The following is a 24,345-nucleotide window of genomic DNA, read 5'->3' on the forward strand; positions in this document are numbered from 1 at the left end:
CCTAAAAACCCTAAGCGAGCTCGGGGCCTGCTCCGGGTCCTGAGACTCAGACAGGCTACGGACGTATATATAATGCGATCCAGGACCCTAGGTAAAAAATCGCTAGCATATCACCCGTTTCATCGCATGCTCTCGGCTTTCCTACACAGTCTGTAGTTCTTGCTACCGAACGCGACCGCGGCCTTTCACTAAGGAGAAGTGATGCTCAGCGAGCCAGTGCTTTTTCATCGTATCCTCGGAGCGGTAGACGTAAAGACAATCCGGCTCTTTAGTGCACCGAAGCCTATCGCGGTAAAGATATAAACCCTCGATCGGTTCATCAATCTCTCAGGGAAACTGCAGTAGCTATAAATCATATACGATTCTATACCACGTAGAAACGGTTTCCTGGATCTGCCGGCTGTGTGTAGCGCCGATATAGTAGTTACTATAGCGAAGGTGGCCGAGAATCCGATTCGGGCAAACAGCGAACTCGCACTGTCGGCACACAATCACCTAGTACTCAGGGAGCTAAAGAAATAGCTGCTCAGCGGTCGGGATAGACATAATTTCTAAATCGCTAAACATTAGTTAAGCGATAAAAACATAAGCAACTAACGTACCTAGTACAGGTAGTATCTAACTAGCTCAGGGAAGTAAATTAAGTAACAGTAGGAAGTAATAGAAATCGGAATAGATCGAAGCACGAAAAATTCGAATAGAATTAAAGATAGGGGATCGCTTTTAACCTAGACAATCCCCTAAATATTCAAAAATCTATCTATCGACTACTCGTAACTAACCGGGGTTGTTGCGATATATCGAATCGTATCTTCTAATCGAATTCCTTTAAGGCGGAACGCGCTCGCGCTCAGGAAACTCGAACGCGTCAGGAGTCTCGATATAAAACTAGCTTACTCGTATATATATATAATAAATAGCCTTGCCCTTGAGGAAAATAGAATAGACTCGGGCGGAAATAAATCAAACGGAATCTACTCTAGGAAAATCGAATGGGCTTATGCGTGGGAAATTAGATTGGACGCGGGAACTAATAAATCGAATAGACTCAGTTCCTAGGAACTAGAATAGGCTAGCGCCGAGTTAACTCGAATAGACTCCCCTGCCTAGGAAATTAAAATAGACTTAGGTACTAGTAAATCGAATAGACTAAGGTACAGGAAAATCGAATGAACTTTACTATACTAAAGAACTTTTTACCAGGACGACGGCGGTTCAATTAGTTCACATAATATCCTAGAGTCTAGCATAAACTATAGAAAAAGTCTAGTATTTATAATATCCCGGTCGGACTATTCGTATATAGGTCTCTGTAGGATATCTACATTGCTACATAGAGCCTTGTTATAGAGCCTTGTTATAGAGCCTCTGAAGTCTAAAATATATATTCTACCCTGTATGTAACTTGAAATCTACTGATATAATGTGTGCATTAACTTTAAACTTGTTTCCCTGCATTGATTAGCGAGTTCTATTGAATTACACCCCTTTTAAAACTAACTAGTTAGTATTTCTATCTTTTCTGGACAGTGATGCTAGCCAGAATTATATATTTCTACCGGTCGCATCTGAACGGACGGGTAGTCCCGCAACCGTACCACATCAAGAAATCCACCATTTTAAAAGCCTGACGACCACCTCAATTTACAGCTAATTCTTCTTTACTTACAAAATATTATACATAACTACTGTTTCTCCAAGTACCCTAAATTTGGAGTTCGTACTACCCCATAGGATAGAAAGAATGGGGGTGAACCCGAATCAAATCGAATGGACCTAAAACCGAAAAAGCGGGTCCATACAAACAAATCGAATCGACCCCCATTCGATTTACCCCCATGGGATAGGCTTTCAGTGCAAGATCTGTGATATGATCAAGCTTAGTTAGCGAACTATGCGTACCTATATCCGCCATGCACATAGCCTTAGTGGGGCTAGGGCCTAGGATCAGGAGGTTATTAACTGCCTAGTGCAGGCCCTAAAGGGATCCGCCTATCTCTTTAGCGTGACTAAGCCTACCCTACCCCTACCGGCCCTGCCTACTCGAAAGCGGTCTAGGGAGCTCTCCCTAGCTAGTGCTAGCCAGGCCCCTACCCCTCAGCGCCTTAGGGTAGTAGCCCAATCAACCCCTAATGACTCAGAAATTCGTGCTGCCTTCCTAGCGAGTTTCGGCACCTTCCGTCAATCCCTGAAGGAATCTAGGGTGATCAAAACCTCAGGTGAAACCTATGAAGCTAGGGGATTCTTCACAGAGAGTCAATACCCTACCTTCCTCTCTGGCCGGGATTCATCTGAACTAGAGGCCCTCTTTACCCTAGACAACACTAGTCATATGATCTGGCTTTCTGCTATCGTTTACCGCCTTCTCGTTCGAGGGGATACCTTGATTTCACGTACTACTATCCAATCGCTTAGTGCGTTGAATACCTTTAGCCAGGATCCGATCAATCAGGCCTCCCTTCGCCCTCTTCGCTCTCTCCAAAGCCAGCACTCCCTCCAGCGATATAGCCTAGTCTTTCAGGCCTTCCTGAATTTCCTGCTTACCTCATTCCGTTCCCTACAGGAGGAGGGGCCGGATAGCTATACTAGCCTCTATATCCTAGGGCCTAGCCAGCTATCTGCCCTAGAAGCCTTAGAGACCTTCCTATCTGGCCTTCCTGAGCCTGATCCTGCCCTAGTCAATAGGGTAGAAGCCGCCCGCCAGCCTGCCCGCCAACCTGCCCGCCAAGCTGCCTGCCAACCTGCCTGCCAACCTGCCTGCCCACCTGCCCCCGGCCCTGCCCGCTAACCTGCCCCCGGCCCTGATTTATCAGATTCTGATATTGATTCCGACGATGACGCTACCCCTGACCTGCCTCAGGGCACCTTCGAAAACGCCTATGTGGACCAGGGCGTTAGCTTAGTCTTGAAGCTAGCCCTTTCCCTTGTGCAGCATCAGATGATAGACCAAAGTGTTATGCCGCTATATGCCTTCCTTGCCTGCTTTAGCCGAAACTACGCCCGTGACTGCTTCAAACGCCTGGAAGAGATTAGCCATACCTACTCCGCAATCATCAAGTGCTACTAATTCATCATCCTCTATTGGCTGCATACTGAGCCCTTTGTTGATCCGAAGCCTAACGAATCTATAGCTGATTTCATCCGAAACTGGATGCGGCAGTACTTCACCGCCCAATCAGAGTCACCTTTAGGCTATGTGCTTGTGCTTAGGGGCCTAGCCTTTACTGTCATAAAGTCGTCAACCTCCCTTGGAAGGATCTATATCCTAGCACCCCATACCCTACGATACGCCCAAATCACTATTTCACAGCAAGACCTTAGAGTTTTTCTCACTAAGGCTATCTCCAATCTAGCCCTAGAGCTATCGAATGATCTTTTCCTAGATTTCGCCAATTTTCAACAGGTTAGTCTTACCCGATATATATATATCTCTCTATCCTACTGATATACTAACCTGAATATATATAGGTCTTGCCTACCCTGGATCTTCAGAAGGCTGCTCGCTGTGAGGATATAGGCAATATGACGAATCAATGGTCATGCCTATCCGCTTATCTAAACAGCGTGTCACCGGAATATCTGCTACAGAAGGCCCTACACTTCCCTGACTGGTCTACTCCTATCCTCGGCCAGGATAGCCGACCTACTATCGAAATCTCTAGGGCTAGGGCCCAAACCTACCTAGAGACTAGTAGTAGGTGGCTAAAGAAGCTTCTAGCCCTATGTCATATAACTAGTGGTGCCCCGGCTAGGGGTACAGAGATTAGCCAGGTGATATGGTATAACACCCAAATCAACCCTAGGAACCTCTTCCTAGACCCTGTGAATCATGTGTTCCTGATTCGTCTGGCGTATTCGAAGACCTTTAACCGGGATCGGCATGAAAAGGATGCTGTGAGGGCCCTTCCTCAATCACTCTCCTACCTACTATTAGGCTATCTAGCCTATATTAGGCCCTTTGAGGAGAGCCTGCTGATTTCGCTGAATAATCGGCAGCCTGAGGCCTACTTTCTGCTATTCTGGGATTATCGGACTGAACAGCCATTTTCGTCCAAAGTGCTGTCACGTACTATAAAGTCTCTCACTACTGAGCTACTTACTCAGCGCATCAGTATTCAGTCCTGGCGTCATATCGTGCAGGGGTTTATTCGTCACGGCTTAGGCCTAGCGGATACCCTGAGTGAGATAGAAGCTGATAGCCTTAATGATAAGGGCCTAGGGGCTGATCAGATGAATCACAGCAGGGCTACTGGCCTAGCTATCTACAGCAGGAGCGTGGCTACCTTCCAGGGGGTAAGGGCTGATATCCAGACTGCCCTAATCAGCTTTAGTCAGCGATAGCATAGCTATATCGGCCTATCACCTGATCAGCTAGTGCTAGCGTCACTCTTTTAGGACCGTTCCCTCTTGGTGCCCAAGGCAGAGGTTAATACAAGCGTACCTAAGCCCTCTGAGCCTATTACCCTACCACTAGCACGCCCGCTAGTGGAGTTTCGCTACCCTCTCTGTGCTAGGGCTACTGCACCTGCCTATAGGGTTTCCCTAGGGCAGTTCAATGAGTTTATGAGCCTAGCTGGGGTGCCTGAAGCAGCTAGCCCTAGCCCTAGCGAGACACATAACCAAGATAGTGGACCAGCAATCCGTTAGCTAGCCCTTTCACCCCTAGTGCCTAGCCAATTACACTCAGGGCTAGGGCTACTGACCTGCGTGCTAAAGGAGTTTCTGAATGATGAGGATGCTTCCTTCCGAAGTACTAAGCAGCAGGGGGCCTTCTATCTGATAATAAAGCAAATCCCCTACTTCTTCCTGATTCTGCTGACTGCTGCTGGCCAGACTACTCTATTCCTCCTAGGGGCTAGTCTCTTCCCTGATCAGGTGACTATATTAGTTATCCTGCTGATCTCTCTGAAACTTAATCTCCACGATAAAGCTAAGGCCTTAGGGCTACAGCCTACTGTGTAGGAACCCTATATAGGCTATCGAGAGCTTCCTCCCCAGAGTAGGATGATCCTGGTTCAAATCGAGCACGTGGTTCACCCGAAGTTCTATGAGATAGCTAAGCACCTAACTAGCCTGAAGCGATTATCCCGTGTGATATAGGATAAATATCACCTGATTCCCCTTAGTCAGAGCTATCGGCCAATTATGAGGCGTGCCTAGCATGCCCTAGCCATTATGGCCCCAATGGTCTTTGCCTCTGCTACCTTACCATCTCATCTCCAAAGGGAGCTTATTAATATACTTCAGCTGCCCGACCGCCTTTGCAAGACCTATAGGGCTGGCACTACCCTAAAGTATATAGCCTACCGGGTTCAATCGCTGCCTAAAAGCCTTCGTCAGCCTGACTATCCTAGCTATCTGATACAGTTCATCAAGCAATTCGAGAGCTCCTATAAGCCCTTCGGGCAGCGGGATAGGGCTCGGGTAATTATCTTCTGCCGCAGTAAGGCCCTGGTTGATAGCCTATTTGATGCCTTACAGCCTCACGCAGCTAAGTTTCATGCTGATCTAACGGATACAGAGAAGCTTAGCCAGCTAGGGCGCTTTCGGGGTGAAACCCTACTGCTATTAGCTACTAGTGGGATTAGTGCTGGTTACGATTTCCCTGATGTTGACTTGGTCATCCATTTCATACCTGGGGCCTATGAGATGACTAATTTTATGCAGGAATCAGGGCGGGCTGGTAGATCCCCTGATCGTCTAGCTTGGTCGTACTGCCTAGTGCAGCCCGGCCAGCTACAGCTACCAAGTGTGCAGAAAGAGGTGCCCCTAGAGCAGCTACATTTCAGCCAGTATCTGCTTGATCAGCTCTGCCGCCGGCGGGTGATATCCCGGGTCTATGATAGTGAGGCCCTAGAGTCGTGTGACCCTACCTGGAACCAATGTGATCTATGCGCTGACCGCCTGGCAAGCACATTGGCGGTGAGTATAGGCGTGCGGCAGCAAGACCGGGAGATTTCACAGAGTCTTGATTTCTTTGAGCGAGCAGTGAAGTATTGGACGGATGAGCGTTGTTTAATCTGTTTTATGAGATGGAATGGTAAGCTATAGCCCTAGACCCTGTACCCTATACCCTATAAGCGTCTGTGATTATACATACTGACTTATATATCTTATAGATTCTGTTGGGGTAGATAGGCAGCAGGCCTCAGCCCACTCCCTTACTACCTGTACGGCTCATCGGGCTAATAGGATAAGGGAAATGGCGAATAAGCTACGGGTCCGGCTAGACCCAGCAGATAATACCTGCTGCTTTACCTGCTTCCTGCCTACTAGGCTATGCAAGGGTGGATTGCTTACTGAGGGGTCTGGTTGCTTTTCAGCGGATCTGCTGACGATCTTTTGGAGCCTATGTAGGATGACTTGGATGGATAATGGTGATGAGATGGATATTCCCTTTCTAGATACTGATTTGGTGCCGAGGGGTTGGTTACTAAAGGATTTCGCGGATGCTAGGTGGGAGTTAGATACTGAGATGGTTCTGGCGGCCTGGGTGTTTTATAATTTTGCTAGGGGCTATTGGGCGAAGTATAGATACTAAGCTATATAGCTAGATAGTGCTATCATAGCTAATGTTAGCTATAGCCCAGCCTATAGTAGGCTAGGCCTTTAGTAGGGTGTGCCCCTTAGTAGATAGTAGGCCAGGCACCTAGGAGAGCGGGCACCTAGGAGAGCGGGCACCTAGGAGGGCGGGCACCTAGGAGAGCGGGCACCTAGGAGGGCGGGCACCTAGGAGGGCAGGCACCTAGGAGGTAGGGCCCTTAGTAGATTACTTAGTATAGTATAAGGGCCCCCGCTTAGCAGATAGTAGGCTAGCACTCTAGTAAGGTGCCCCTACTACTAGGCTGCCCCCGGTGCGAGGGTGCCCCCGCTACAAAACTGCTCCCGGTGGCAGGGTGCCCCCGCTGCTAGACTACGCTATCTACGAGACTGCCACCGGCCGCAGGGTGCCCCCTCTGCTAGACTGTGCTGTCTACTAGACTGCCCCCGGTGGGGAGGGTGCCCCCTCTGCTAGACTACATTATCTGCTAGACTGCCCCCGGTGGGAGGGTGCCCCCGCTGCTAGACTATGCTGTCTGCTAGACTGCCCCCGGTGGGAGGGTGCCCCCTCTACTAGACTACATTATCTACTAGACTGCCCCCGGTGGGAGGGTGCCCCCGCTGCTAGACTATACTGTCTACTAGACTGCCCCCGGTAGCAGGGAGCCCCCGGTGGTAGGGTGCCCCCTCTCCTAGACTGCCTACGGTGGCAGGATGCACCTCCTGCTAGACTACACTAGCTACGAGACTGCCACCGGCCGCAGGGTGCCCCCTTTGCTAGACTAGGCTATCTACTAGACTGCCACCGCTGGCTAGGTGCCCCTGCTTCTAGACTACCTTCAGTGGTAGGTTGCCCCCGCTACTAGACTGCCCCCGGCAACAGGGTACCCCCTCTGCTAGATTGCCCTCGGTGGTAGGGTGCCCCCGCTACAAAACTGCTACCGGTGGCAGGGTGCCCCCGCTGCTAGACTGCCCCCGGTAGCAGGGTGCACCCTCTACTAGACTACGCTATCTACTAGACTGCCCCCGGCAGCAGGGTGCCCCCTCTGCTAGACTACATTATCTACTAGACTACCCCCGGTAGGAGGGTGCCCCCGCTACTAGACTGCTCCTGGTGGCAGGGTGGCCCTCTAGTAAGGATAAAATACTAAATCCTTCGATTACTCAGGCACTACTAGGCCGACTAGGCTACTAATAGTATTAATATAATGCCCGAAGCGAGGGCTATCTAGCTATAATAATCCTGATTAGTCAGCAGTCAAAAAATTTCTAAACCTGTTCAACCTCAATTTCACTAAGGCCCGGGGGCAGTCACGTGAGAGGGATAGCCTCACCTAGTAGAAGGGCCCTTCACCTACCTAGTGTTTCTTCCCCGGATAGAATCCTATAGCTCGATAGCTAGATATCGCGAAGTAGGCTGGCCAGCAACTGGCGAATAGAGACTACTACGGCCTGATTGCTAAGGCCACGAATCTAGGCTTAGCAACCCTAGCAATCTAGCTGGCCGAATCGGGTATAGGCTATCCGCCGGCCTTGGCCTTGGCATCCCCCATCAAAAAAATCCAGGCTTACCCCAACCCAGTTGGGTAAGGCCCTTCCATATAATAATCCTAGAATATTATTTGTCATTTAGATAGATCCAACGATTAGATAAAAAGATTCAAAAGACCCGATCAAAAAATCTTAAGATTTCGGGTACTTAGGGGGTGCAAAAAAATCGTGCACCCCCCCCCCCCGCCAAGACTTTCTTAACTATGTGCACCCCCCCCGGTGAACGGCCGGAATACATTTAGGAAGAAAGCTATAAGTGGACTCTACAGACCTTCTTTTCATGGCTTAATCCTTTACCCTTTCCCCCAGTTCTTTGCACTGATAGAGATCTTGCTTTATTAGGTGCAATTAAATCGATCTATCCAAAAAGCCCACATTTACTATGCGTCTGTGAAGGGCTGAAGCAAGACTTAGATTCAATCTAACTAGGCCAACATGCTGTTTACAAAAAGCTTAAGGAGGGGAAGTTAATCCCGCGCGTTCCCCACGTCAACATACCAAGGTCCCGTGATACACGTGACCAACATCGGGCACTGGCCCGTGACAATACCCCCTCCTAGTCGAGCTCGCTAGGGGTGCGACGACATGGGTTTCGGTGCCGATTTGCTGGCGAATCACATCCGAAACGGGGCCGTACTGCTCTTCAAAGGCATCCAAGGCGCTACAATCCTGCACTGAGTCCAATGTTTGCCAGGTCTGTTCTGCCCATCCTCTCCATTTCACTAACGCTTCGTCACGATATCCTCGCCCAATCTTCCTCCGTCGTACGGCTAGGATTTGCTCCACATCGTATTCCTCTTCTCCATCAACTAGTAGTGGTGGTGGCTGCGAATCGTCTACTAGCTGAGATGGGAACGGGTCCGTTGCTGCTGGGCGAACTAACTCGATATGGAACACTGGGTGTATGCCAGTAGGCACATTGAGTCGGACGGTGAACGGTGACGGAACGTCTACCACTCGGTACCGAGCATGTAGCCAATCTAACTTCTTTGATGGTCGTTGTGTGCGTACGTTCCGAAGGTTTAGCCAAACCCAGTCATCCTTTTTATAGACAGGCGCGGCCTGTCGACGTCGGTTCGCTTGTTCTTCTTGAAGGGCCTGTGCCGAAGCGATAGCGGCCTGGGCCCAATCGGTGGCTTCTCGTAGGCGATTCACGAACGTTTCGCCTGCCTTTCGCGGTGGGGTCAGGGCGTCTTCTAGCTGCCCTGCTTCGTCAATGCCAATCGGGTCAACATGGTAGCCGTGGGTGAAGAAGAATGGCGAGATTCCAGTTGAAGCAGCATCACGATTATTAATTGCTACGGCAGCTATTGGCAGTAGATCCTTCCAGTTATCCTGTGCGTACGTCGTGAACACACGTAGGATTCGTTCGATCTCTTGATTAGCACGCTCTGTTGCGCCGTCGGTCTGGGGGTGAAAAGCAGTGGATAATCGGCGTCGAATCGATAGCCTTTCGCATACTATTTCCCAGAAAGAGCTCACGAATTGGGGGCCGCGGTCGCTTACAATCGCTAGTGGCACCCCATGATGCATATAGAAGTGTGTGAGGAACGCCTCTGCTACATCTTTTGCCGTTGTATTCTTCATTCCGATCAGAATCACGCCCTTCGTCAACCGGTCTGTTATTGCCATGCAGTTCGTTACTCCTGTGGGTCCAGAGGGTGGCAACTCTGTGATAAAGTCCACTGATATTTCGGCCCAGATTCGCTGGGGGATTGGCAGTGGTTTTAATAACCCGTGTTTCGTGTCTCGCCATACAGAGCTTCGTCCACAAACTGTGCAGTTCCGGAGGAAACGTCGTACGTCTTTCGCCGCTCCTGGCCAGAAGAACCGTCGAGACAGTATCGAATAGGTGGCGTCTCGCCCAGGATGTGCCGTAACGTGTGAATCGTGGATCTTCTGTATAATCCTCGTGCGTAGAACCTCGTTGTCGGGAATCCAGACCCGTTGCCTAAAATGGAGTACCCCTCGATCGTCTAAATGGCACTCCGATAGACTTGTCTTGATGTTCGTTTCGGCGGCGATTCGGCGCTCCCCCGTTAGTAAAGCGTGGGTGATTCGTTGGTAGATCGAGTCGGACGCCCTTGCCCTTTTCCATTCTACCTGGAGTTCTTCTTCTTCAAAGAGAGGGATGTTTCTCTCGAAATCGATCTCTTCGTTAGATTGGTCGTCGGCTGATCGAGGGTCTAGCCGTCCCGTTTTGACCTTGACCCTTTTGAGTAGCACTCGGAAGCGATTCGATAACCTTTCGTCGGTGATACTCTGTGGCATATCCTGGCTTCGTCGTGATAGTGCGTCTGGCCTTACTGCAAGCTTACCAGGGCGATAACGGAGATCGAAATCGAACTCTGTTAAGAGGTCTGCCCAGCGCATCTGCCGTTCGTTAAGGTGTTGTGCTTTACCGAAGTATCGAAGGTTCTTATGGTCCGTTACGATAGTGAATCGGGGCACCATCTTCAGTTCCGGTCTCCATTCGCGTAGGGCCCGTATAATCGCCAGGAGCTCCTTATCGTGGATCTCGTAGTTCGATTCTGCTGGGGATAGCTTCTGGGATAGATAGGCGCATGGCCGTAGTTGCCCATCGGGCCCGTATTGCGATAGAACTGCTCCAGTAGCCCAGCCAGAGGCGTCAGTTTCCACGACTGTTTGACGATCCTCTTCGAAGTGAGCTAGGATTGGTGCATTTATGAAGAGTTCCTTCAATTCTATGAAGGCTAGTTGGCAGTCATCGTCCCATTTGAAGAAAGCGTCTTTCTTCATAAGCCGTGTTAATGGTGCCGAAAGGTCGGCGAATCGAGGTATAAACGGCCGGTAGAAGTTCGCGAATCCAATAAAGCTTCGCACATCCCGTATAGACTTCGGTCTCTCCCATGCTCTAATAGCCTCTACCTTCTTTGGATCAACATGGATCCCCTTTCCAGCTTCGACGATAAAGCCAAGGTATTTCACTGACTCCTGTTCGAACTCCGACTTCGCAATGTCACATTGTAGGCCAGCATCCATTAGTTTCTGCAGCACATCGCCGACCTTTCGGCGGTGATCCGCTAGCGTTCCGTTGGTGTAGATAATTATGTCGTCCACGTATGCCGACACAAAGTCGTCTAGGTACTCTCGTAGAGTTTGATTGATATACCTCTGGAACGTTGCCGGTGCACCAGTTAGCCCAAAGGGAGTCACGTTCCACTCGTAGAGCCCGTATCGCGTCCGAAATGCTGTCTTCCATTCTTCTCCAGGGTGGACACGAATCTTATGGAAGGCTGCGATAATATCAAGCTTCGTGAACCAGCGGGCATGGCCCATGTTCCGTAATGTCTCTCGAATCAGCGGTAGAGGGTAGCGATCCTTCACTGTTCGTTCATTCAACCCTCGGTAATCTACGCAGAATCGTACGCCACCGCCTGGCTTCCTAACTAGTAGGATTGGTGCTGCTGCAGGCGATTGGCTCACGCGTATAAAGTTTTTCCCAAGTAGGTCCGTCAACGTTTTTCGCAGGTAAAGAAGCTCTTCCTTGTTCATGCCGTAGAGTGGACCATACGGTGGTGGCTCTTCGACACCGTTTCGGTCACGTTTCAGAGGGATCTTATGGTCGATTCCTGGTCTATGCGGAGGCAGCTGGTCGGCTAGCTGTTGGCTAAAAGCGGCCAACCATCGCCAGTAGTGTTTCGGTAGCTTATCCTTTGGGTTAATATGCTTCTTAGGGCGGAGTGCTCTCTCGATGTCGTCTAGTGAAACCTTGCCGATTCGCAGGCGATCTGCGCCCGATACGCTCTGCATAAGATGTTGGATGTATGATGCCTCGGCCCGCGCAACGCGTAGTCTCTTTACTCCAATAGGCCCAATAGTGCGATCCGCGCGGTTCCAACATCTAGTTCGCTCTCCAGACTTCGTGAAGATGTCTAGGTATCCTTTCTTTGCCGAATATCGTCCGTTCACTTCGTGTAGCCATGGGTCCCCAAGTATCATACTATCGCTTTGCGGTTCGATAATATACGCGAATACCCGGCCTTGTTGCTGGCCGTGGACATCGAGGTCGAAATGGGTAACATGGGTGATTTGGTACTGATTCGGCACCACTCCGTCAAGGATTCGTGGCCGTATCTTAATACGCGGGAGGTCAAACGCCTGAACTAAGGACTCATTCACTGTTGCATAACAGCGGCAACCGCTGTCGACAAGAGCTTGTGTAAATTGAATTCCATTCACTCTAGCATCGACTATAAACGGTAGTGTCTCACGTTCTAGTAGCTTTTCGACCCCCTTTCGCTCCTGCTCGCGGCTTAGAACAGGAGCTACTCTTTTTCCGAATTGTCCTCGGTGGTCACACTCTCGTCGTCGGAAGTCGTTAGATCTAGGTCACTCGTAGGCTTCGACCTCTTCACTTTAACTGTGCGCCCCTTTTCTTTCTTGCTCGAGGAAGTAGCGATACGCGCACTATTCGGCCGTTGTGCTGGTAGTAACGCGCACCTCGCGATAAGGTGTCCAGATCTCCCGCATCGTAAGCATTTCCCTTCGGCCCGTCGCTGATCTATCTCGTCCTGGCTGACCCATTGAGCTTGCTTCGGTGTTCCACTTTCGGGTCGGCGGTGTTTCGTGTGTGGTTCGGCACGGTTTACCGACACGGTCGGTGCCCAATCCATTTCGTCGCTATTCTGCCTAGTCGAGCGCGGACGACGTGTTCGTTCCTCTCTGTTGATATTAAGGGCATCTATATCCGAGCTGATCTCGTGGAGCCGGGAGATTAGGCCCGACGAGGTAGCAGGGATACCTCGATTCATTAACGCGTTCGTCATGGTCTTATTGAGCGCGCTAAGAAGGATCTGCCTTTTTGCTTCGTCGTGCCATTCAAGAGCGTCTGCATCCGCGAACTCCTTCTCTAGTCGGGGAAGGAATCTAGAAAAGCTCATATCCTCTGGTTGTCGAATCTGGTGGAGTCGTCTTGCTGCGCGTGCCTTAATATTCGGGTCTCCGTAGATACTCTCAAGGAAATCGAGCAAGGCCTGCGGTTCGCCAGTGTTTCGGCGGAGTTTCACAAAGGTTCCAGTGTTCTTCCATGCTAGCTTCTCTAGTCTAGAGAATACGTAGATAAATTGATCCTGGGGAGAACCAATAGCTTCGCCGTCCACGCTAAGCTTGTTCTCAATCGAAATTCGCCAGGTTGGCCAGTCGCTCGTGCTTCCACCGAATGGTTTTGGGTCTGGTAGGCGTGGCTTCGGTCGGTGAATCGTCTCAGTTCGGGGGGGAATCGGCACCGATTCGGCGGCCGATCGCGCTGGTGTCGCCTGCTCTTCGTTCGTTGTGGTCGTCGTTGCGGCTGGTGAGGCCTGCTGCTCCAGCATTGCCTCGAGGCGACGCATCCGCTCCTCTTGAGCAGCATCTTGCTGGTGACGCCGCTCCCTTTCTTCGTTCTGCATAGCCTGGGTCTGTGCTATCTGCTGTAGCAGCGTTCGCGCCCACCCGGGAGGGCTTGTCGATTCCTGTTGCTGCATTGCTGCTAGGGGTTACGTAGCGTGCCGGTAATGCTTCGGTCGCTTTTCGTCCAATGTTCTAATATGCCTAGGAATTGGGATCTTCTAGGGCTTTCTAATACGTCTCGAGCGCTAAGAGATCTATGCGCGAGGATTCCGTTCCGATGTGTGTTCGTCGCTGAATCGCTGGGGATTCAGGGGTGTTTCCAATGAGTGCCTAGGTCGCTTTCCTAGGGCTTTTCCAATGACCAATGATACTTCTGGGTGTAGAAGGAAGCTTTTTGTATGTGAAGGGCTGAAGCAAGACTTAGATTCAATCTAACTAGGCCAACATGCTGTTTACAAAAAGCTTAAGGAGGGGAAGTTAATCCCGCGCGTTCCCCACGTCAACATACCAAGGTCCCGTGATACACGTGACCAACATCGGGCACTGGCCCGTGACAGCGTCTGGCATATTAATAAGAATGTGCTTGCAAAGACGAAGCAATATTTCTCTTCGAATGAGGAATTTGAAGCTTTTATACAATCGTGGAAAAGCCTTATTAATTCAACTACTACTATTGAATATCAAGATCAACTAGCTAAGTTTGAGACTAGATTTAGTCTTACTCCTGCTGCTCTTCGATATGTGAAACAAACCTGGCTAACCTATAAAGAGATGTTTATCAGGGCGTGGGTAGGGCAATATCTTCATTTTGGAAATTGGGCAACCTCACGGGTAGAAGGCTCTCATGCTATTTTAAAAAAGCATATAGGGACATCAACAGGTGATATCCTCTTTGTTTTCGAACGAATTAATAATTCTTTGGAAGCTCAGCACTATACCCTTTTGTCTGATCTTGCAGAAAATCGGATTAAAACGCTAAACTTTTGCTCACACTTTCTCTATTCGAATATTACAAAGAGAACATCACAATACTCGCTTCGCCAGATCTATAAGCAAGCTTCTATAGCTAAGAGAGCTACCCCCGAAGCCCCTTTATCAAATTGTACTAATATATTCTCTAGGACAATGGGCCTTCCATGTGCCCACCGAATTGCTAGCTTATTATCAACACAGCAGCCAATTCCACTAAGCGATATCCATCAATTTTGGAGGCTTGGCCTTGGTAATGAGCTATCAGAGTATCTGCCAATACTCAATCCTCTATTACCACTGCCGCCACCAAGGAAATCAGCCCAAGACATATCATTTCAAATCAACAAAACATCAGACGAAAGGGTTATCAAAAAGAAAGGGCCATCAAAGTGCTCAAATTGTGGAGAAATTGGCCATACAATTCGATCATGTAGGGTATAATAGGATATGTAAATAATATGAAATGGAATCAGTGAAAGAAAAGCTCTTATAGTAAAGTAGTAGTAGTAGATAGAATGTAGTTGCTGTAGTGGTAAGTAATGCAGTTGCTGTGGTAATGTATGGTAAGGATTCTTGGCAAAATTGATTATGTGATGCGGGATATTACATAATTGCTGTGCGGCTAGCAAAAGCTGCTGTGTGTGTAACAATTCCCTTAGTTTAGGTGATTCTTATGCAATATCTAAAAGACCCAATCAAAAAACTCTCAGAATTTGACCTATAGGGGGGGTGTCGTGTTTAAACCTTAAATGCCGGACCCCCCACCCCGAGTGACAGGCCGAAATATGTTTAGGCACATAAATACAGTTGGACGGCGGGGTGACTGCATCTAGCCTAGTCAGGCTTCAATTCACATCAACGCGTCATAGAGAATTAGTCTACTTCAGAGCATATTTGCCATAGTGGAACCACAGGGTATCATTGCAAGCGTCACTGTGATTCGGCAGCAAAAAATGCCATGTTTAATACGAAAATATGATTTCATAGGGTTGCGCGCGACAGATCATATAAATGTTACTGATTTCTTCCACATCCTCATCATTTGGATCGTGCAGATCCACTTCCATTTTTACAAGTCTACAACAATGTCTCCGCTTGTAACTATATGCATTACCCTCTTGATCTTCTCCTTCTCCTCCGCCATTATTGCTGCCCAAACACCTTCCGGGTCCGATCCGCTTTATCCACTGGATAAGAATGTTAGTGTTGCTACTATATTCGACAATAGCTTCGGTGAACGAAATGTCAGCTACTTCACGACCGTTGAAAGGCTGGCAATCATTGATGGGGATGTTATTTATGGTACCGAGGCTCAATTATTGAGTAGCGAATTCCGCTCTTTTGCAGTCAAACAACCTTGGCCGGGCGCCACAGTTGTGTACAAGTATGACACCGCCGGTACTGCAGCCAGAGTCGCAGCCATCGTTAACACCGCAATTGTCCGCTGGCAATTGGTGAGCCCTTATTTGACCTTCCAGCAACTATCCAACAATGTCACACCCATGAACGGAGTGCTTACTATCTCATCCAATGACTGCGGAGGTTGTAATGCTAATGTTGGTTTTGGCGCCCTTTTACCTCTACAAATGAACCTACAGCAGCCCAGTACAGCATGCAATGGTTCCTGCGGCCCGAACGAAGCAACCCATGAGCTTGGCCATGTGCTTGGTAAGTTCCTTCTGCCTACTTTTAAATGTATCGAGTATCTTGCCGTATACAGCATTGAATATTTACAAATTCGTGTACTCAGGTCTTCTTCATGAACATCAACGCCCTGACCGTGAAAGAACGGTCAATTACCACTGTGAAAATCTATCCCCTAATTGCACAGGCGGTGCCACCATGCCTGCTGGTTCTGACTGCTGTTCTGGAGCCCCACCTGGCTGCTGCGGTAATGCACACAACTTTGACATCATCAGTGGCCTGGGCAAATCCTATGAATATCAATATGATGTCAACTCCGTCATGCACTATGTCTCCCAAGCTTTCGCCCTTCCGGGCACATTTACATTAACGCCTGTTAATACGACAGTCACATTGCCAACAGCCCATCCGTCAAACCCTGATGTACCGGATTTTGAACGGGTCTGCAAAATTTACGAAGCTCAATGTCCCCAAGCACAGAGTTGCCTGGCCCTGGGATGTCCGTACAAAGAGAAAGCTTGCACAGACTTTGGATCGGGTTACTGTTCGTTCCACCCTTACGCAGATGGGTGTGGAGGCAGCAAAGCTGCGAAATGTGTGGAGAAGAATGAGATGTGTAAAGAAAACGGCTGCTCATAGAACTCTTCAATTGTACTGTTGATGATGATGATGATTGTTTCATTTACCCCGACCCCTCGCGAGTTAATTTACCAGCTAGACTAAAATACGAATCCGCTCTCAGCCTAGAGGGTTATGGTTTAAAATCCTACTGTCCTATGCCGCGCGGGAATGGGACCCATTCCACGCTTTTCGTCTGTGCGCCCCATAGTGAACCCTAACCCATGGGGGTCGCTGGTATTCGGCGAATACCAGCCATTTTGTATGGTTAGGGTTATTGGGGTTACCGCAAATACCAGCCATTTTTGAACCCAAATCCCAGCCAGCTTTTTGGTGACACCATACCCCGAAAAACTCACCAGATAGCCATTATTGATCTTTCTTTAACGCTACGGATTTTCAGAGCGATCCAGTATAAAAAACTGCAATCTTGGCGCGCTCGAAGTTGGTCGATTAATTTTGATGGGGTGCGATCGCAGATCCTAGCGGGAGCTAGGGTGTGAAGGAATTCTTTATGTCTATGTTGTGAGTCAGTTTGTTGTTTCATTGTCTGAAAGAAAATGACCTTTGAAACGTGGGGAAACCCTTTTGATCCGTTTCCATAACGAATCATCACCGAAGGGGCCTAGACTCTCTAACGAATTGGTCTGGGGGAGCTCCGAGGTGTAGAAGCTTATTTCGGAAATCAGATGATAGAGTTTACGCCAAGACTCTATCATCATTAAGCTTCTATACGTCAAAGACTTTAGGCCTTTGGCCTCTCCTTACTCGAGGTTAAAAGGGAGGCCCACTTCATTGTAAACTGAATCTGATCAAGATTCAGTCTTGTACACAATCTGACATTACTATTGAATAGCCCCAAAGACTCTTGGAAAACTTCTAAGTCAAATCAGTAGCAAATCATTACCATTTCACTACCTAATCAACATTCCAGCTGCACTGACAAGCAGCACCTTTACAGTAGCTGCCCGGCCTGCACTAGGCAGTACGACCAAGCTAGACGATCAGGAGATCTACCAGCCCGCCCTGATTCCTGCATACAATTAGTCATCTCATAGGCCCCAGGCATGAAATGGATGACCAAGTCAACATCAGGGAAATCGTAGCAAGCACCAATCCCACTAGCAGCCAATAGCAGTAGGGTTTCACCCCTAAGCGCCTTAGCTGACTAAGCTTATGACTATGGGTAATGGGTAGGGCTTACCTACCCGTCCCACGGACCCGGAGCCAAAATCCCTACTGCGTGGTATTCCTAGACCTGGCACTCACCCGCCCCGCGGGTCTAAGATCAGGAACCTCCACCCGCACCTCAGAGGGTCAGGGTCCAACCTCACCGACCCTGACCCTGACCCTGACCCTCTAAGGGTCCCTTGAGGGTCACCCGCATCGACCCTTATCGACCCTCAAATGCATAATTTCTCCGCACCTTTCCTATTTCGGATGTATAAATTTGCTGATTCAGCTTCTTAAAATACTGTTATTTACAGCTGTTCTGGTATACCTCTAAATTCTTCTTGTCTTTTACTATAAAGGCTTTCGAAATATAAAGAAATTGAATTGTAAGTCAATACTTCGTACATCGTCACCTTAGGTTTCTTAGTATCGACTAGAAATATCTTGTAAAAGGTTAGTTTTAATAGATATTGTGGAATACTCGTAGTGTAGTTGTCAAAATATATTTCTGAAGCAGACTAATAGTGGTGCACTTGTGCGATGAGAAATACATCTTTTTATTTTTAATGCTAAACAAGCATTAAATATAAAGTTATCTTAGGCAATTAACTAAGTAGAGTCTTGTTTTATTTTCTGCTAATTTAGCTTATCTCTAATTACTCTAGATCTTGTACGAAAGAAGGTTGAAAATTAGATTGTTGGACTTCAACGTTTTCTATTAGAAAAAAAAGACAACATAACTTGAGGGTCGATAAGGGTGACGGGTGACCCTCACCGACCCTTAGGGTGACCCTCATCGACCCTCGGGGCGACCCTCTTTACCCGTATATACCCTCTATACTAGCCAATCGGACAAGATAACCTTAGTATGAGTAGGTAAGAAGATGATCTATTAACTTCGCGTCCTCTCGCGACTAGGGTAAACTGATTTCCCCCGTACGATAGCTTTTTTTTATTTACTTTTCGTAAGTCCTCTTCCTTAGCGACTATACAAACTACCTATGAAGTATGTCTTAACTCTCGGATAGATATCCCTCCTCAATAGCCGAGGGGGTTGGACTAGAAGATCTCTTATACCTTGTCCCGGACGACACTGTTTTCTTAAGTTTATTCCTATCCAGTCAACCTTTATTTAATACAACACTTGACAATTCCTCTGTTCCTCGACCGCTAGCACCCTAGGCACCAGAAAACCTTCGGCGGATTAAACCTAACCGGATTAACGAATATCTATCGTACGAAGCGAATATGAGTAAGGAATTCGTGGAGTGGTGGCTTCAAACTGACTATGGGAGGAAAAGGCGAATTAATTGGGATGGAAGGTATTATGCAACCTGCTGGGAAGGCTTCGATTAAGTGGCCAATACGAAAGATGGAAAGCTAGGCGTGATGTGCAAACGATGCCGTACGGTTCTTGAATATCCAGCGTCAGCTTATTCTGGTACCTTATCGATGAACAAACACCTTAAAGGGCTACAATGCCAGCGAGGAACAGGCAAGCTAAGCATCCAAAAACTACTCGTACAAGCTGTATGTACGACTAAGATCATTTCTCTACTTGGAACCAACTAATAGATAATCTACTAGGGTCAGAGGGCGCCTGCCTAAGTATTCACGCAGAGTACTTGGGAACAGAAGCTTCTGAATCTAGTCACAGTATCGTATTTACCTTTCCTATTCCTCGAGCATCAAGAGTTCTATGATCTTATCTTGTACGCACGACTAGCCCCCACGACACCGACTATTCCCTCTAGGAAGGTAATCCGTACGAGGCTTCGTGAATTTGTCACCGAAAACCAAACAACTACTTTCCGAAGCCTACCACCAGACGCAAAGCTATCCCTAGCACTTGACTGCTGGACGTCGCTATTCTAGTAAGTATTTATGGCGATAACAGTATATTTCCTTGATCGGGACTGGGACTACCGCGAAGTCCTTCTTGGGTTTGAGCCGCTTTCCGGTATATATTCAGGGGTTAACCTTAGTGAGATTATCGTACGGACTCTATAACAGCATCGAATCCTCGATCGAGTGCTTGCGATTACGACAGACAATGCGTCTAATAATACTACGCTTATAGCTGTCGTTAACGATACAATACAGGCTCTGAAGCTTAACAATAAGTCTGTAATTATCTAAGTCCCTTGTATTGTATATGTGATTCAACTTAGTCTGAATGATCTGCTTGGGAAGATGAAGGCTTCACTAAAGAACGACACTGCGGAGCTTGAGTGGAAAGAGGATCGCGTACGAGCCCTACGTGCTCGACAGCAGAAGCGAGAGATTGCCGATATACTAAATAAGGTTAGTTCTCTTACTTTCTAATTATACGATGATTATACTTATACCTATATTTTTAAGGTTCGTAGTCTTGCTGTGTACATTAACGCAAGCCCTCAACGCCGCGACGCTTTCTACAATCTTCAACCCGACGAGCCAAAGCTCGTGCCTATCCAGGACGTACGAACGCGATGGAATTTAACGTATCTTATGCTTCGCCGGGCTAAGAGACTCTAAGCGACGTTTGATATATTCTGCTCGCAGTACGATCAGCCTTATTTTGCACTAAACACCGAGGAGTGGCGACAAATCGATTATCTACTGTTTATCCTATAGCCCTTCTTTAAATACACAACCGTCGTTTGTACGACTAAAGATATAAGTATTCACTTAGTCTTTAGTTTCTACAATAAGCTTTTTGATCATCTTGAAAATTCAATCCGTCAACTCCGACGAAAGAAGGTGCCTTAGAAGCAGTTAATGCTTTCCTCGCTCAAGGCTGCGCAAGAGAAGCTATCAAAGTACTACGCTATAACAGATAGGATGGAAGGCGACCTTTACGCAATTGGTACGATCCTAGCGCCAGCAAATAAGCTCTAGTTCTTCTCAACTAAGGACTGGCAGTCCGATGATCCAGAGAAGGACTATAAAAGGATCTATCATAGCAGTCTTAAGTCTCTCTTTACCTCGTACGAGGAGAAACGTCCGGAAGAAAGGCTACGATCGGACGCAATATTGTCAATGACGACAATGACAGACGCTGATCTACTATTTGAAAACTCGCATGCGTCACTGCCTCCGCAATAGAACGAGCTTACGAGGTACCTTGAAAGTCGTACGTACTCTCTTCTCTTCTTACTACATAACACTAACTCTTTCTTTTAGCGACCGTACGAGGCTCCCCTCGGGTCTTTTGGAAAGACCATAAACACGAGTTTCCTGTACTTGCAAGCCTTGCCCGGGATGTTATGTCGATCCCAGCAACTAGGGCAGGAGTGGAGCGTCTCTTTAACTCTGCTCGGGATATCTACCATTATCGACGAGGGTCTTTAAAGCCAAAGACTATCCGGGATATTATGCTTTGGATATGTACGACAAGATTTGACCTCCAAGAGCAGAAACGGCTTATGCTACAGGAGTATCTCTTACACCAAGAGATCGCAGCTATGACAGAGGCTAATGAAACACGGGACGAATCCTTTGATCCGATCAGTGATACCGAGGAAGAGACAGAGGATATAGTATATAAGGCGGAGGGTATACAGCCCCCAAACGCACAGTCCCTTCCACGGTCTCGTACAACAACACTTGACCTTGAAGATAGAGAGGCTATAGATCATGATGAGCATGATGACGACGACGACGACCTAAACCTTCCTTTGCCTAACACCCAGCAGCGTGTATCTAGTAGAAAGCGTAAGCGCTCGAAGCTACTTGAGGGCTATGTACTTGGATCTTAATAATTACTACACTGTTTGATTCTATATATACTATGTTGTTATTCGTACGATAAAGAATATAATTTCTTATGATTTCACCTTTTGATCCTTAATTCTTTACTCTTCTGCTGTATTAAAAGTTACAAATGAATACGTGGAAATCCTCTCTAAATCTACATAATTTATGCATTATAAGTAAGTCACGTTTTCTACCTGTTTGTCTTGTTTGGGGACCCTGAGGTTCACCCGCGGGTGACCCTCTTGAGGGTCGGACCTCTAGGTGAACGACCCTCAGGGTCGATAACTCAGTCGCTTACCCACCCGCGGGGCGGGTCGGGTGGAGGGTCCGGAGGGTCACCCGCGGGTGAGGGCCAGGTCTAGGCCTTGAATAGGCTATCAACCAGGGCCTTACTGCGGCAGAAGATAATTACCCGAGCCCTATCCCGCTGCCCGAAGGGCTTATAGGAGCTCTCGAATTGCTTGATGAACTGCATTAGATAGCCAGGATAGTCAGGCTGACAAAGCCTTTTAGGCAGCGATTGAACCCGGTAGGCTATATGCTTTAAGGTAGTGCCAGCCCTATAGGTCTTACAAAGGCGCTCAGGCAGCTGAAGCATATCTATAAGCTCCTTTTGGAGATGAGATAGTAAGGTGGCAGAGGCAAAGACCATTGGGGCGCTCAGGGCTAGGGCATGCCAGGCACGCCTCATGATTAGCCGATAGCTCTGGCTAAGCGGAATCAGGTGACATTCATCCCATATCACACGGGATAATCGCTTCAGGCTAATCAGGTGCTCAGCCATCTCATAGAACTTCGGATGAACCACATGCTCGATTTGAACCAGGATCATCCTACCCTGGGGAGGAAGCTCTCGATAGCCCATATAGGGTTCCCACACAGTAGGCTGTAGCCCTAAGGCCTTAGCCTTATCGTGGAGATCAAGTTTCAGAGATATCAGCGGGATAACTAATATAGTCACCCGATCAGGGAAGAGACTAGCCCCTAGGAGGAATAGGGTAGTCTTACCAGCAGCAGTCGGCAGAATCAGGAAGAAGTAGGGGATTTGCTTCATCATCAGATAGAAGGCCCCCTGCTGCTCAGCACTTCGAAAGGAAGCATCCTCATCATTCAGAAACTCCTTCAGCACGCAGGTCAGCAACCCTAGCCCTGAATGTAATTGGCTAGGCACAATAGGCGAATAGGCTAGCCGGCGGATGGCTAGCCTATCACCTAGGTCCTGTGACTCGCTATAGCTAGGGCTAGGGCTAGCTACAGGATCTACCCCAGCTAGGCTTATAAACTCATTGAACTGCCCTAGGGAAACCCTATAGGTAGGTGCAGTAGCCCCATCACGGAGAGGGTAGCGAAACTCCACTAGCGGGCGTGCTAGTGGTAGGGCAATAGGCTCAGAGGGCTTATATACGCTTGTATCAACCTCTGCCTTAGGCACTAAGAGAGCACGGTCCCAAAAGAGTGACGCTAGGACTAGCTGATCCGGTGATAGGCCGATATAGCTATGCCATCGCTGACTGAAGCTGATTAGGGCAGTCTGGATATCAGCCCTAACCCCCTAGAAGGTAGCCACGCTCCTGCCGTAGATAGCTAGGCCAGTAGCCCTGCTGTGATTCATCTGATCAGCCCTAGGCCCTCATCATCAAGGCCATCAGCTTCTATCTCACTAAGGGTATCCGCTAGGCCTAAGCCGTGACGAATAAACCCCTGCACGATATGACGCCAGGACTGAATACTGATGCGCTGAGTAAGTAGCTCAGTAGTGAGAGACTTTATAGTACGTGACAGCACTTTGGACGAAAATGGCTGTTCAGTCCGATAATCCCAGAATAGCAGAAAGTAGGCCTCAGGCTGCCGATTATTCAGCGAAATCAGCAGGCTCTCCTCAAAGGGCCTAATATAGGCTAGATAGCCTAATAGTAGGTAGGAGAGTGATTGAGGAAGGGCCCTCACAGCATCCTTTTCATGCCGATCCCGGTTAAAGGTCTTCGAATACGCCAGACGAATCAGGAACACATGATTCACAGGGTCTAGGAAGAGGTTCCTAGGGTTGATTTGGGTGTTATACCATATCACCTGGCTAATCTCTGTACCCCTAGCCGGGGCACCACTAGTTATATGACATAGGGCTAGAAGCTTCTTTAGCCACCTACTACTAGTCTCTAGGTAGGTTTGGGCCCTAGCCCTAGAGATTTCGATAGTAGGTCGGCTATCCTGGCCGAGGATAGGAGTAGACCAGTCAGGGAAGTGTAGGGCCTTCTGTAGCAGATATTCCGGTGACACGCTGTTTAGATAAGCGGATAGGCATGACCATTGATTCGTCATATTGCCTATATCCTCACAGCGAGCAGCCTTCTGAAGATCCAGGGTAGGCAAGACCTATATATATTCAGGTTAGTATATCAGTAGGATAGAGAGATATATATATATCGGGTAAGACTAACCTGTTGAAAATTGGCGAAATCTAGGAAAAGATCATTCGATAGCTCTAGGGCTAGATTGGAGATAGCCTTAGTGAGAAAAACTCTAAGGTCTTGCTGTGAAATAGTGATTTGGGCGTATCGTAGGGTATGGGGTGCTAGGATATAGATCCTTCCAAGGGAGGTTGACGACTTTATGACAGTAAAGGCTAGGCCCCTAAGCACAAGCACATAGCCTAAAGGAGACTCCGATTGGGTAGTGAAGTACTGCCGTATCCAATTTCGGATAAAATCAGCCATAGATTCGTTAGGCTTCGGATCAACAAAGGGCTCAGTATGCAGC

General features: G+C 48.2%; 4 protein-coding genes across 4 annotated transcripts; 2 read left to right on the top strand and 2 right to left on the bottom strand.

The window, feature by feature from the left end:
- Nucleotides 1–1,894: 1,894 nt before the first annotated feature.
- On the top strand, nucleotides 1,895–2,788 carry N7473_011215 (uncharacterized protein; the record flags this gene model as incomplete). The annotated part of the gene is made up of 2 exons (XM_057157154.1): nucleotides 1,895–1,898; nucleotides 1,971–2,788. 2 exons carry the CDS (start codon nucleotides 1,895–1,897, stop codon nucleotides 2,786–2,788), a joined length of 822 nt encoding a protein of 273 aa, XP_057003004.1.
- A 9,592-nt stretch (nucleotides 2,789–12,380) lies between these two features.
- Nucleotides 12,381–13,577, bottom strand: N7473_011216 (retrotransposon gag protein; the record flags this gene model as incomplete). The annotated part of the gene is made up of 1 exon (XM_057157155.1): nucleotides 12,381–13,577. One exon carries the CDS (start codon nucleotides 13,575–13,577, stop codon nucleotides 12,381–12,383), a length of 1,197 nt encoding a protein of 398 aa, XP_057003005.1.
- A 1,923-nt stretch (nucleotides 13,578–15,500) lies between these two features.
- N7473_011217 (zincin) lies at nucleotides 15,501–16,698 on the top strand (the record flags this gene model as incomplete). The annotated part of the gene is made up of 2 exons (XM_057157156.1): nucleotides 15,501–16,083; nucleotides 16,166–16,698. 2 exons carry the CDS (start codon nucleotides 15,501–15,503, stop codon nucleotides 16,696–16,698), a joined length of 1,116 nt encoding a protein of 371 aa, XP_057003006.1.
- A 5,248-nt stretch (nucleotides 16,699–21,946) lies between these two features.
- Nucleotides 21,947–22,642, bottom strand: N7473_011218 (telomere-associated RecQ helicase; the record flags this gene model as incomplete). Its single annotated transcript, XM_057157157.1, has 1 exon — nucleotides 21,947–22,642. One exon carries the CDS (start codon nucleotides 22,640–22,642, stop codon nucleotides 21,947–21,949), a length of 696 nt encoding a protein of 231 aa, XP_057003007.1.
- Between the last annotated feature and the right edge of the window lie 1,703 nt (nucleotides 22,643–24,345).

Source organism: Penicillium subrubescens, assembly GCF_028828155.1.
Source record: "Penicillium subrubescens strain IBT 31985 chromosome Unknown utg000010l_segment0_segment0, whole genome shotgun sequence".
NCBI classification, from domain to species: Eukaryota; Fungi; Ascomycota; class Eurotiomycetes; order Eurotiales; family Aspergillaceae; genus Penicillium; species Penicillium subrubescens.